Genomic DNA, 13,145 nt, shown 5'->3' on the forward strand with positions numbered 1-13,145 from the left:
AGGCTCGGTTTTCTGTGGTGCTTCAGTTTCAATGGCAGAAAAAAATATTCTTGACCATGCAGGAGAAATGCTACCCCTAACCCTCCTGTTGTTAACACTCACAGTTATAAACCTTAAGGACAGTCCCTTTGCAGTATACATCTAAATCTTTTACAATTAATAAAGATGTGCATTTAATGAAGACTAATGAGACAGTGTCTTTAAGTCACGGTTCACCTGGATGAGAAAATGCGCCCCATTTTGAAGGAATGCATCATTTCGAATTGGCAAAGTGAGCTCTGCTTCTGATTGGGCCCCTGGGAAGGTCAGCCTGTTGATGCGGGTGCCATTTAGGACCCCGTCCCGAGCTCGGGTGGGATCCAGAAGCCCAGCAGGGATGTAGAGAGCAGTGAAGCTCAGCTGGACATCCCCTAAAGTGCCCTTGTCCCGTAAGAAACTCAGGGATATGAAACGTCCCACTGGCTGGCTCTGGATCCTCTGTTCCTTCACGGGATGGAAGCGGAAGAGGCCGTACACGTCGTCACTGTCCTGAATGTAGAACACCATCTGCAGCAGTGGGAGGCACAGACATTCAAGCACTTTTCACCACAAATACTGCTAAACACATGTTTCTGAAATTAAATATAATGACATCCATAAATGCCTAAGAAATTCATGGTCCTTTTACCTACGCGTTTACTGAATTTCCGTTCGACATTTGATTATGGATATGATAGTACATTCCAATAAAAGATATGCTGTGTTGGTGCCCAGCCCAAGAGAACAGATGGACTGCAGAGCTGTTGTAAGATAATTCATGTTGAAACACTTAGTCTCCACCGTCGTGCTTGATGTATACTTTAATGACTTAAGTGTCTTCAATAAAAATTCTGGTTAGATCTTCCCACACACAATTAATTTAACATGAAGAAAAAAGGCTGCAAAGAATTCACAGACACAAGTAAAAGTTCTCACTAGCTTTGGAGAGGTTAGGGTATTCTTTTCCCATTTGGATTACAACACAAGGAAAAACATCCCAATATCAGCATGGTATCTACCAGCTTATTTAAACCTATCACCATTGCTGCAAATGTGGGTCTTTCCTAACCATATCCTCCCCCTGTTTCTGGTCTCTAGATGTGTGCATTGCAATTAAAGTTATAAATGTAATTGCACATGTTCGATTTAGAGAATACCATATCATGACCGTAAATCATATCCAAGCATGCAATGTCAGATTTTTACCAGACTTGTTAGTGTCTTTTGTTTGTTTGTAGTTTGTTTGTCTCTCAAAAAAAATTATATCGCTCCAAATCTGCTAAAATATAAAGGAACAGCACAGCGTGTTCATGGAGGCAGCCATGTTTGTTTCGAGATGTGTAGCTCTAACAGGAGATTGGTCGGACGTGACGTCACGCACCTCGGAATTTACAACTTCGGAGAGATAATCGAATGCACCATTAGACCTCCCCCAAAGTACGTAGGCGGGTCCGGTTTAAAGTATTAGCCACTGCCCAGGGTCAAATACGGCTTGTATTATCAGTCTCTATTAAATCCTACACCTTACTGTAAGTGTCACTGCCATCATGTTTGTCATGGGGAATTAAACTAAGGCAGCTTTAATATATATTCATCTGTTTAACATCATTTCCATACACTGTGGCATAATGTCTGCAGCCTATCCCAGAGAGAATGGCAAGGCAGGAGACATACTCATACATCACGGACAATTTAGAGACACCAAAACAAGCAGAGGAAAACCACACAAACATGGGGAGAAAATGCAACACACACATAGCAGGAAATCCTGCACCCCTGCAGGTTTGAGGCTTCATTGCTAATCGATGAGCCACAACAGCCAACTTCAGTGTCTTCCTCCATATCTTCTACTATGATACAACATAGCATACATATATGCACCAAATGAGACTACATAATATTTTCAGTTATATGGATCTTTTTTCAGTAACTCCACCTATCCATGCAAAGCAAAGAGCTTTGACATACACGTTCTCAGATACAAGTCTGACCTCCATTGGCTCATCCACTTCAGCTCCACCTGCCACAGTGCTGGGCAGCAATCTGAAGATGAAGGCCTCGGCCTCCTCAGGCAGGTCGTCATTGGTGATGTTCAGGGACAGTGTGGCAAACATCTGCCCGGCCGCAAAGCGAAGAACCCCTGCAGCTGGCCTCAGATCAGTGGAGACGGGAGACCGATCAGTGCTGTTTCGTGTGATTATCCAGTTTACAGAGACATTGCTATGTGTTCCGCCATTTCTCACTATGGAGATTCCTTCAAACCTGGAAAAAATACACGCAGTCATTTTAGTCGCCATATCTAAAAAGGGCTCAACTGTTTTGATAACAGAATTTAAAAAAATAAAAAATTCAGGTCCAGAAAGCTAAAATTTGCAACTGGTTGGGTGAAACAAACTCTTTGTCTGGATTTTTACTTTATGGAATTGAACTATCCACTGCTGATATGTTCTCATTTTACATTTTAGGACGCTCACCTGGATGTGAAGTCTTCATTTATAATAATGACCTGTGAAAGAAGACCGCTGTTGATTGACAGCACCCCATATGGCTTGTCATTGGGCTCTATGGTGACTTGGGTTACACTGGGGGTTAGCAGGACCCCATCACCCAGCAGTGTGTTCTCAAGCAGCACCACCTGGAAGGATTCTGCAATTTCAGGGACCTTATCATCAATGATTTGGAAATGTAGATGGACCTCATACACATATGGTGGAAAGACAAGTGTACAGTTATCCTGCAGGTCCACAAAATCTGAGGACAGCATGGCGCTGGCCGTGCCATTGCTGCTGATGACAGTGTAGTCAATGGATATCACAGTGGCATCTGACCCAATGAGCCGGCCTTCCTCATCTCTGCCACGAGTCACGGTGACATTCACCAGTCCCACAGTCTCAGGCACCAGCATGATGCTGACAGCGAAGCGGATGGGACTGTCATTTTTGTTGATCTTAATATGCACGATGCTGCGGTTGGGATTGAGTTGGGCGCCACCCTCCACACTCATCAACTGAACAATAAAGACCTCATCATCCTCTGGTACCTGCCAAGGACCAAAAGTGATGAGATATTTCACTGACAATCTGTAAGGCAGTCTTTCTACTATAAATGCATTTGTATAGAAAGACAGGACATGGATGTGTCACCATACCAAATCTACTGATAAATAACTAACCAAAAAAAAGAAAATTACACGTACCTGATCATCTCGTATCACAATACTGTAAACCACTACTGCACGACCAGGGGGGATAGTAATATTCCCTCTATCTGGGGTAATATCTTCACTTGGGGGATTGGGCCCACCTGAAATCTATCAAATTAAATTGCAGTAGGAAGAAAGGGTAGACAGTCTTAGAGAAATTACATCATGTTGTGAAAAAGCAAAAGATTCCATCATAAACAGAGATAATCCACAAAGAAGAGCTAAAATTACAGTAAGCCTTACTAACAGGAGCATATTGTGAAATAATCTTACCATATTATAACTCATTATTCCATGTTATATTTTCAAAGACCTCTTGAGTTGATTAAAACATTCACGGAATAAACTCCGCAGTAGCATATTATCAATAAGATCACTAAATTACTAATGGAGATTTAAAAAACCATTTTTACATGGGTGCTACAATTTTGCTGCCAATCATCACTTTTCCGTTTATTACACATTAACAATTAAATCAAACTGATTTAAATGGTGTCAATGATACTGGGAACAGATATAATGGTGAAATGGGAAGATTACAAAAGGGCTTTTATAATAATCAGCCATCTGTCATCAGTCACAACATTGTGAAACAGAGGTCAGCTAACATTTACCTCAAAGTTCACAGTAACTGTCCCATAAGTCCCCTTTTCTCTGATTAGGGTGAGAGGCACATACTGGTTCCTACCCTTGAGCTCATCCACTATGACCAAAGAGGACTGTTTAGGGAAGACAAAGAGAAAGAAGCACTTAAACACTAATGTGGTAACCAATGTAGTGACATAATGTGCACTTCTGCAGTCTCTGGGAAAAAGGAAGGTAGAAGTGGTTCCCTTGACAACATGCAACTCCCACTGACAAGTTAATCTATTGAACAAACTGGCTCTATGATGTTTTTACTGCTTGTAGCGACCCCCTAGGAATTCCCATAGTCATGGATACTCCTGTCTCATTTGAAAAAGAAAGGGATTTCATTTAAAATGGAATTACTGGCATAACGTGAACCTTAACAATAATGTTTTAGAATATCCTTATATAAATACACATTCTGTCTATACAGTAATTCAGTATGTGATTTTAAGGGTAGTACAGAGACTGGAATAAGTTCTTAGTAAACCTTTAAGACATCCAAACTTTCTTACAGAATTGAAGGAAATGATTCCGAAAGCATTGTCATTGGACAGGATGGTAATGGTGGCTCTGCTGGGGGTCCCCAGCCTCACACCATTGGATGAACTCTGAAAAGACAGCAGCAATAAAAGATGTTTCTACAGGTGCCTTAACTCCACCCCAAAGCCAGAGCACTACAATAAAAAGGACTGCCCCCCCCCCTACTGTCAGACATGGCAGCCTACAAATCAGCCCATATTATCACAGCTTCCGACAGGCATGCTGAGACTAAGCCAAGTCATTTGATGTCACAGCATACTGAGAAGCACCTTCAAGAAAAGGGCTGTACAACTTACGACCTGTATATATTAAAAAAAGAAAGAAATGAATATCCATCCATTCATTTTCCAAACCGCTTATCCTACTGGGTTGCGGGGAGTCCAGAGCCTATCTTGGAAGCAATGGGCAGAAGGCAGGGAACAACCCAGGACGGGGGGCCAGCCCATCGCAGGGCACACTCACACACCATTCACTCACACATGCATACCTATGGGCAATTTAGCAACTCCAATTAGCCTCAGCATGTTTTTGGACTGTGGGGGGAAACCGGAGTACCCGGAGGAAACCCCACGACGACATGGGGAGAATATGCCCACACGCATGTGACCCAGGCGGAGACTCGAACCCGGGTCCCAGAGGTGTAAGGCAACAGTGCTAACCACTGCACCAACATGCCACCCCCAGAAATGAATATATGAAAGTGTATTCCTATGTATTTCTAATTGTGAGATTATAGAATTATTAAATTATTTCAAGCAGAAATATTCCATCTTTCTGTAATGCGTTTGTAATTACAACTAAAACTTTTCAGCCTGGATAATCATAAATCCCAAAATCTCTCTATATAAATATTTATTAAAATAAAGATCCACAACATATTTAAAAAATGCATAATTATAACACTATATACATACACAAAAATCCACAGTCTGCTTAAAGAATGGTGTACTTTAACTTAAGGGTGGTGTAACAGGCACTTATACTGTTTTCGTGTTGCAGTGTAGAAGTCAGTGCAGAAGCTTACGGCATGACATAGCCTCCCTAATCATACTCCCCATTCAGTGCAGAAGCTTACGGCATGGCATAGCCTCCCTATTCATACTCCCCATTCAGTGCAGAAGCTTACGGCATGGCATAGCCTCCCTATTCATACTCCCCATTCAGTGCAGAAGCTTACGGCATGGCATAGCCTCCCTATTCATACTCCCCATTCAGTGCAGAAGCTTACGGCATGGCATAGCCTCCCTATTCATACTCCCCATTCAGTGCAGAAGCTTACGGCATGGCATAGCCTCCATATTCATACTCCCCATTCAGTGCAGAAGCTTACGGCATGGCATAGCCTCCCTATTCATACTCCCCATTCAGTGCAGAAGCTTACGGCATGGCATAGCCTCCCTATTCATACTCCCCATTCAGTGCAGAAGCTTACGGCATGGCATAGCCTCCCTATTCATACTCCCCATTCAGTGCAGAAGCTTACGGCATGGCATAGCCTCCCTATTCATACTCCCCATTCAGGACAGCTTTTCCCAGGTATAACAGAGCTTTCTTTGAGGCGTTTTGCTCTTGTAGCTGCAGATACGCAGACACAAAATACACACGCTCTCACAATTCCAGCAAAGCACTGCATGCCAGTTCATTCTGGATGAAAACACCCCACCACTCAGCACCAGGGCCCTCTTGCCAATAGTGGCATCCATGCCAAGCAAGTGAAGCAGCACTGTGCCAGAGGACGTGGGAGGGCAGTTTGGGGCCAACTCACTTTGGCCATGGAGGGTTCTGCCACGCTGTGTATGTGACAATCCATTTGTGATGACTGTTGTACATACCAGATGCCATTCTAAATGTCCCATGTATAGAATTTTTTGATTGATTTTATGATATAGCTTTCATAACATAGCAGGCTTGTTTTAAAACTTCATCCATGAGTCCATAAAGAAAATAAGTTACTTAACTACTTATTAATTGTGGTAACTGCCATGATATCCGCAAAATGCATCCAGTTAATAAGACTTGTATTTTGTTGTAAATTTTATTTTTTTTTACCTTTACAACTTTTGACTTGCAAACTCTTCCTTGCAAATATGTATATTTTATCTCCCACATTTGTCACAGGCCAGACAGGCAAACACTGAGTTAACACAGAAAGTCATTAATCACTTATTCATTATTCTTACTCATAGTCTGCTACTGACACCATAGATCAAGGCCTAAGGTGTAAGGCGTGTGGCCAACTTGCAATATCTGAATTCCTTTCCAAATAGGAAATCCCAAGAGTTATCCATGCCTTCTAGATTAAAGACTTTAAGCAAGTCATGTTTTAATCAATATGAAAATTTCTGCAAAAACTGTTTCCGGCCACCACTCTCAGAGTACACTAATAGCCCAACTACAATTTTAATAAAATTGCATCTTGCTCACAGATTCCCATGTATTTCTTTGTTTAATTTATTATTTTGTTTAGTCAATTGTCAGGCTTTTGATGGTTGTAAGGGTGAGTTCTGCCTTACAACAGCATAGTTTATCACTTCTTCAACAACAGCATGACCTTGTAGGCCTATAGAATACTTCAAAGTACATTAAATTTTACAAGCCTTTCTCTCAGGGTGGAAGAGGCAAGCCAGATTCAACAGAGTGCTGTGTTTTAGTGTTTAAAGTACTGCAGACTTCCTTTCTTGTGTTAAAAGAATGATTAACAGTGAGGCTTCTAGAATGCTTAGTTCAGACCCTCGGGTAAGGCTTAAAAGAGAAGAAGGACATTTATCAAATTAACATACATGTACAACCTTTGAACATTACTATAGTACTATAAATTACATAAAAAAATTAAGAATACATGCTAGCGCACAGTACCTGCAGTCGGAGATTAAATATGAATGTTTCGTCCGGCTCAGGCAGGTCATCATCTCTCACAGCAATGAAAATGGTCTTGTTAGTCTCTGAGGCCAGCAGAAATGCTGCAGCAGTCGTGGCTTCAAAGTCCCCTGTGTCATCTCCCTCAAGCTGTGTCACCAGGCCAGAACAGAGACATCAAGAAGAGCACAGTCTTAATCGGTTCTGCTATATACCTCAAACGGAAAAGGACATCAATAGCATTTCTTTTTTTTAATCCAAGCCAATTGGCACAGGATGTGACTGGTACTTAACTATCTAAACAAACTGTAGTAACTGGGAGTGAAGATCATAAAAATCATAAAGCCATAGTGTTTGTGGGATGAGGAGCAGTAAACGGCCTGTTTTAAAAATATTCTAGAGACTTTAAGGATGCCTTTGGGATGCCTGGTAATTCATCAACACTGAGCTGATGTATTATAAGGTACAAAACATTCCTGCTGTGCAACCATTTTCCCCAACACATTTCCACATGTGTGACAATTAGAAGCCCAGTTGTCTTGCCACCCACTATGTCCCACATTAAAAAAAGGTCACTTCTCTTTTCCTGACAACATGTGTGCAGAGGAGACCTATCACTGCTGAGGATACAAGGCACTGTTGGCACCGCTGGTGGGAAATGTGAACAGTACTAATTGTGTGCAGATGCTCGGCCCTAGTAATGATATTAGCAGCCAAGGCTAGGCAGATGTTAGCTTCTGCAGACAAATCAAAGAACTGAGGTAAGCCACTTCTGCAGAGTTAAACACATCTGGTGTACTGTTTGGTTCTAGGGCAGTGTGTGTGGCTTTGTGTGTTAAGCTTCTGTGCGTTAAGCTTCTGTGCGTGGGGTTGGAAAGTCAGCGACTCAAATCTTGTGGTTAGCAGAGTGATAACACCGTTGGGCCCTTCAGCAAGGTCCATAACTCCAATTGCCCCAAGAATTGATTGATACTGCTTTCTCAATTGTACAACATGCTAGATGAGTGTCTGCTAAATAAATAAATGTACAAACTATGGTTAGAAGGGGATTTGTTTAAATAAGGAAACTGATCACAAGTGGGGACCCAAACCTACCAGCACGAGTGCAGTAATGTTGACTGGTTCACCAATCCTCTCCACCACCAAGCGTACCACTGCACTGCTGTTTTCATTGACTACAAAGTGCGTCTGCCCCAGGAACCTCAACTCTGAGTTGCCTCTGGAACTCGGAAGAGATGTTACCAAAAACAGCCCTACTAGGGTAAGGACAGTGGGCATTCCTGTAACATAGGGAAAGAACAGATGAATGTGTTAGAAACACTGTAGCACAGACATACAGTGGTACCTCAGAACTTGAACTTAATCCGTTCAGAATTTGGGTTTGAATCCTAAAAAGTTCTGATCAAATTTTCCCCATAAGAAATAATGAAAATCCAATTAATTGCTTCCCGGCCCCAAAAAATTACTTTTATTTTTAGCATTTAAATCCAAAATGAACAGGATAAAACAAGAAGAGCATTTACTAAACACATCTAAGCACATTTATCAAAACAATAATTTGTAAAGTAAGAAAATAAACTAATCCAAACAGTGTAAAATTACCAAAAAAAAACGACACTTTTCATAAACCCAGACACAGCGCCAACACTAGACTATGACATGCGGTCCGTTGTTTATTCTTATTATTACTCTGTATTCGTTAATTTGTTCGTAAATCGCAAACTTTCAGGTTGCAACATTTGTACAACTACTGCGTAACTTTTTGGTGAGCAATGTCTAACAAAATTATATAAACTACAGTGTATTGCCTGATATTTTCAATTAAAAAAGCACTTTCACCAACAAACGATGCTATCACAGCGAATGTGAGGCTGAAACTGAAGCGTTACTCTTCCGCTGAGAGACTCATTTCCCCGCACGTACAGATTCAGATATTCAGATCGAGTTCTAGGTCTTTTTTTTTTAACTAGTTGGTTCGAAATTCAAATTCTAATGAGTTTGAGTACTGAGGTACCACTGTGCTAATTCAGTTATTATGGGGCGTTTTTCCACCGCAGCAGGTGCCGTACTTTTGGTACTTCAAAAGTACTTCAAGATGTCAGTTTTCCACAGGTGTAAAAACTGGTACCGGCGCCAAATGACATCATAACGCGAGGCAGGATATTTTGTAATAAATTTGAAAATGGCTGTAGTGTATTATACAGCTTGGTGTTGTGCGATATTAATACCAACATTGCATGCACATGCAATTCTTACATTGCAAGCCAGCTATATTAAAAAAATGATTTTTCTTACTTTCAATTCTGTATGGACATTATAGTGCAGGGGGTTAAAGTTCCACTAAAATATTTCTACTCTGTTACCTTTACAATTTTGATTATTGATTATTATTCCTTTTACAGATTCTTATATGTTTAAAAATCAGTTTACCGTTTACCTCCGCTGCTTTTGCATGAGTGCTGCATGCATTCTTCCTAGACAATCATAATCATTTTCATCTTCACTGTTTAAATCACTTTAAGACAGGACTGAGAGAAATTTATGAACTCCTTTTTTGTTTTACAGTATAAATACCCCAATATTTATTACAACAAAATCACATTGCTATATTTACAACACAATTGCTAAGACAGCATGCTGTATGTATCCTGTATCACTATATTCAACAAGATACTTTTTCTCATCCTTTTTTTTTCTTGTCATGCCATCCGGATACTTTTGTTGTATATGTTCTTATGACCAAATCACATTTTTTGTACTTTGCTTAGCATTATGTTCTGAGTTTGCACCTGTTTTCATGGCAGTGGTTGTATTGCGTTTCAGAGGCAGGCTATTTGCATAACCAATCGACAAAGACAGCGTTTCAAGTCCCACCCTAAAGTACCAAAGAGGTAACCCAGCTGGTTTGGCACTTTTGGTATTGGAACCACTGATACTGGTACTCTACTGGAAGTCAAATGGAAAATTGAAAGTACCAAAAGTACCGTACTTGGTGCAGTGGAAAAGATCCCATAGTAGCAAGATAACAACAGCTCTTCAGTTTAATGAAATCTTGTAAACCATAAACATGTGGAATAGCTCAAATAACTGATGAGCAATTGTGGCACACATTTTTTCAAATAACGTCTGTTGCCGAACTATACTGCAACATTTACTACACAACAAAACCAAGGATTCTAAAAAGGAGCATTTCTGGATTTTGGAAACCTTTGACAAATGTTTCACTCTGCTTATAAGCACTGGAGAATAATTGAGAAAAAAAAAAACAACAGATAAAGGCTGTGCACAGTCCTGGAAGGATTTGAAAGCTGGGAGGGTGAAAGCTATCAAAACTGGATTAAGAGCCACTGACTGAGCTCAGAGAAAGAGAGGGACAAAGAGGGGGAGTAAAGCCTGTTATTTTGCTCCCCCACACGCACCCCCCACCCCAGTGTACCCTACCCTGATGTTGTTCCACAGCTCCAGCGATGGGAACTTCCTGCCTTACTGATACAGATCAAAGATCCAGCAGTCGGCAGTACGGCAGGCTAGGAGCAGCTTTGTGTTTGTCCAAGGCTCCCATCCACCTGAGGTTACGCACGAATGCTCAAATTTAATCCTGGACTTAATAAGGCAGGCCTGGGAGAACTTAAAAAATAAAACTAAAACTGTGTGACAGGCTGCCATATAACCACTGCCATTCGCTACAGACGTCCTAAACATAATCTAACGAAAAGCTTCTTTCAGCTTTCATAATACATAAGAAGTCATTACTCTGTCCACTGTCTCCATCATGGTAACCCACTTCCTGTCTTTCAGAGGGGAAGCTAACACATTCTTCAAACACATTCTATCACGTTCTACCCCCAATGCCAGCAGAATTTAGTTCAAATACAAGACCTTGTAGGCATAGGTGGAAATTAGAAGGAGAACAATTTAAATTTGGTTTGAGAAAGCATTTCTTTACACAGCACATAATTAGAGTATGGAATAGTCTTCCATTAGTGCAGTGCGAGCTAATAACATGGGTTCCTTTAAATCAGAGCTTAGATAAGATTTTAACACCTATAAGCTATTAGTTGAGTTCTCCGGAAACAAGCTTGATGAGCCAAATGGCCTCATCTCGTTTGCAAATTTCTTATGTGCTTATGTTTGGATTATAGTTATTACTATATGAACACATTTGGGCTATAATGACCTGAACTTCATTCCTGATAAATGTTTGTTTATACTTTTTATTAATTTCATTCAATCATGTCCATAAGAAACTATGTAAAATGAAATCATTCATCCATAATAATATTCCATCCATTTTCTATAATTACTTATCCTTTTCAGGGTCACAGGGGGTCCGGAGCCTATGAGCATAAGGCAGGGAACAACCCAGGACGGGGCACCAACGCACTGCAGGGCTCACTCACGCACCATTCACACCTATGGGCAATTCGGTAACCCCAATTAGCCTCAACATGTTTTTGGAAACCAGAATACCCAGAGGAAACCCCACGATGACACAGGGAGAACATACAAGCTCCACACACATGGAACCTTGCCACAGACACGATCCCAGGTCACAGGCAACAGTGCTAACTACTGCACCACCAAGCAACTCATAAAAATGCTTACTGTAGAGAATTCTATTAATTGTCTTTGGGTCTGTTTATCATTTTCTCCTTATGGCCATTTGGGCCCATATGATAACAGTGGATTACCCATTTCCCCCATGCAAGAAGTCTGCTGAAGCAGACAATGTACAAGAGGAGCTATCACAAAGAACAGCTATCAGGGAAGGCCCCAGTGTACCGGTCAAGGAGCACCTGGAAGGGAAATGCTAAAAAGTGGGATACATATTTAACAGTGACTGTGGAGGAAGAATGTGTCCGAGACAGAGCATGGACTGCAGTCTTCTGCTTTTCTGTGGTCTCTCAACTGCACCACTAATTTTACTCATAGCCTGATCTCATCTCAACAGTCAGTCATTTAGCATACTTTATAATTATTTTTCTGGACTAAGTTCAAAGCCATGTTTTGATGTTTCCTTGGACTTCTTGTCATCAACACTGGGCAAAACATACCCTTTTAGATATAGCACATGCTAAATTTTCCAGTTCAAGTAGTATGAATGGAAAAACTTGTTCTAAATGGACATTTTTAGTCAAATCAAGAAGAAATCTTCTAAGATATGTAAATGTCCAGTGTATAATTTACAGATGCCATGTGGGAGAAGGTGATGGTATGAACTAGTTATTGTCTCAGTTAACAATTAGGGAAAAATTTGGAAATTTTACTTACTGGTTACTACAGGGTTCAATGATGGAAAAGGATGCAGCAAAGGTCACATCATACATGTAACAGAAATTTCCTGGCATGCCACCATGTTCACCTAAAAACAACATCAGTCATAGTTAGCTACAAATTATGTCATGTATTAATATGTGTTACGTCGGGTCAGGGAAGCAGGCGAAGGGAGCCGTGAATACTAGAAACGGGGTTTATTCGGGGTAAACATGCAACGTTAATGACAGACCTGGGGAAACAGACTTGAACGCTGACTGAAATACCCAAGAGTAAACAGCAGGAAACGTAGAAAAACTGAAGGATTCCACATGGGGTTAACGAGGTAGGCGTGGTCCACGAGAGGACTGGACGGAGGGATGTGACAATATGAATGCAGTCCACTTCATATGGGGGAGTTCATAAAGGGAATGCTTTAACAAATAAAATTCATAATAAATTATATGTGCATGTCTCGCTTCTGGTTAAAAAAAAAAACAGGCTTTTATCTGTCGCTCAACGACAAGCTTATCATAAATAAAGCACATGTGAAAAGATCTAAGCATCTTACAAGGAAAGAAAAACATTCTTTCAAATAAGGAGGGGGGGGGTCAAGTGAAAATATTGAAAATGTCATTCACATCAA

The 13,145-nt window shown here is 40.8% G+C and overlaps 1 protein-coding gene across 2 annotated transcripts in view; it reads right to left on the bottom strand.

The window, feature by feature from the left end:
• adgrv1 (adhesion G protein-coupled receptor V1) overlaps nt 1–13,145 on the bottom strand; it is a 105,552-nt gene that overhangs the window by 80,050 nt on the left and 12,357 nt on the right. Inside the window, exons 3-11 of one of the 2 annotated variants that reach the window (XM_048982863.1) lie at nt 12,518–12,608; nt 8,342–8,526; nt 7,247–7,396; nt 4,363–4,458; nt 3,835–3,939; nt 3,215–3,328; nt 2,493–3,058; nt 2,010–2,280; nt 217–546 (exon numbers count right to left, since the gene is read on the bottom strand). In XM_048982863.1, the coding sequence (XP_048838820.1) occupies nt 217–546; nt 2,010–2,280; nt 2,493–3,058; nt 3,215–3,328; nt 3,835–3,939; nt 4,363–4,458; nt 7,247–7,396; nt 8,342–8,524 (1,815 nt within the window). In that variant the 5' untranslated portion in view covers nt 8,525–8,526; nt 12,518–12,608. The remainder of the gene's footprint in view (nt 1–216; nt 547–2,009; nt 2,281–2,492; nt 3,059–3,214; nt 3,329–3,834; nt 3,940–4,362; nt 4,459–7,246; nt 7,397–8,341; nt 8,527–12,517; nt 12,609–13,145) is intronic. The other variant, XM_048982871.1, reaches the window with a different exon arrangement.

This window comes from Brienomyrus brachyistius, chromosome 2, assembly GCF_023856365.1.
Source record: "Brienomyrus brachyistius isolate T26 chromosome 2, BBRACH_0.4, whole genome shotgun sequence".
Lineage (NCBI taxonomy): Eukaryota > Metazoa > Chordata > Actinopteri > Osteoglossiformes > Mormyridae > Brienomyrus > Brienomyrus brachyistius.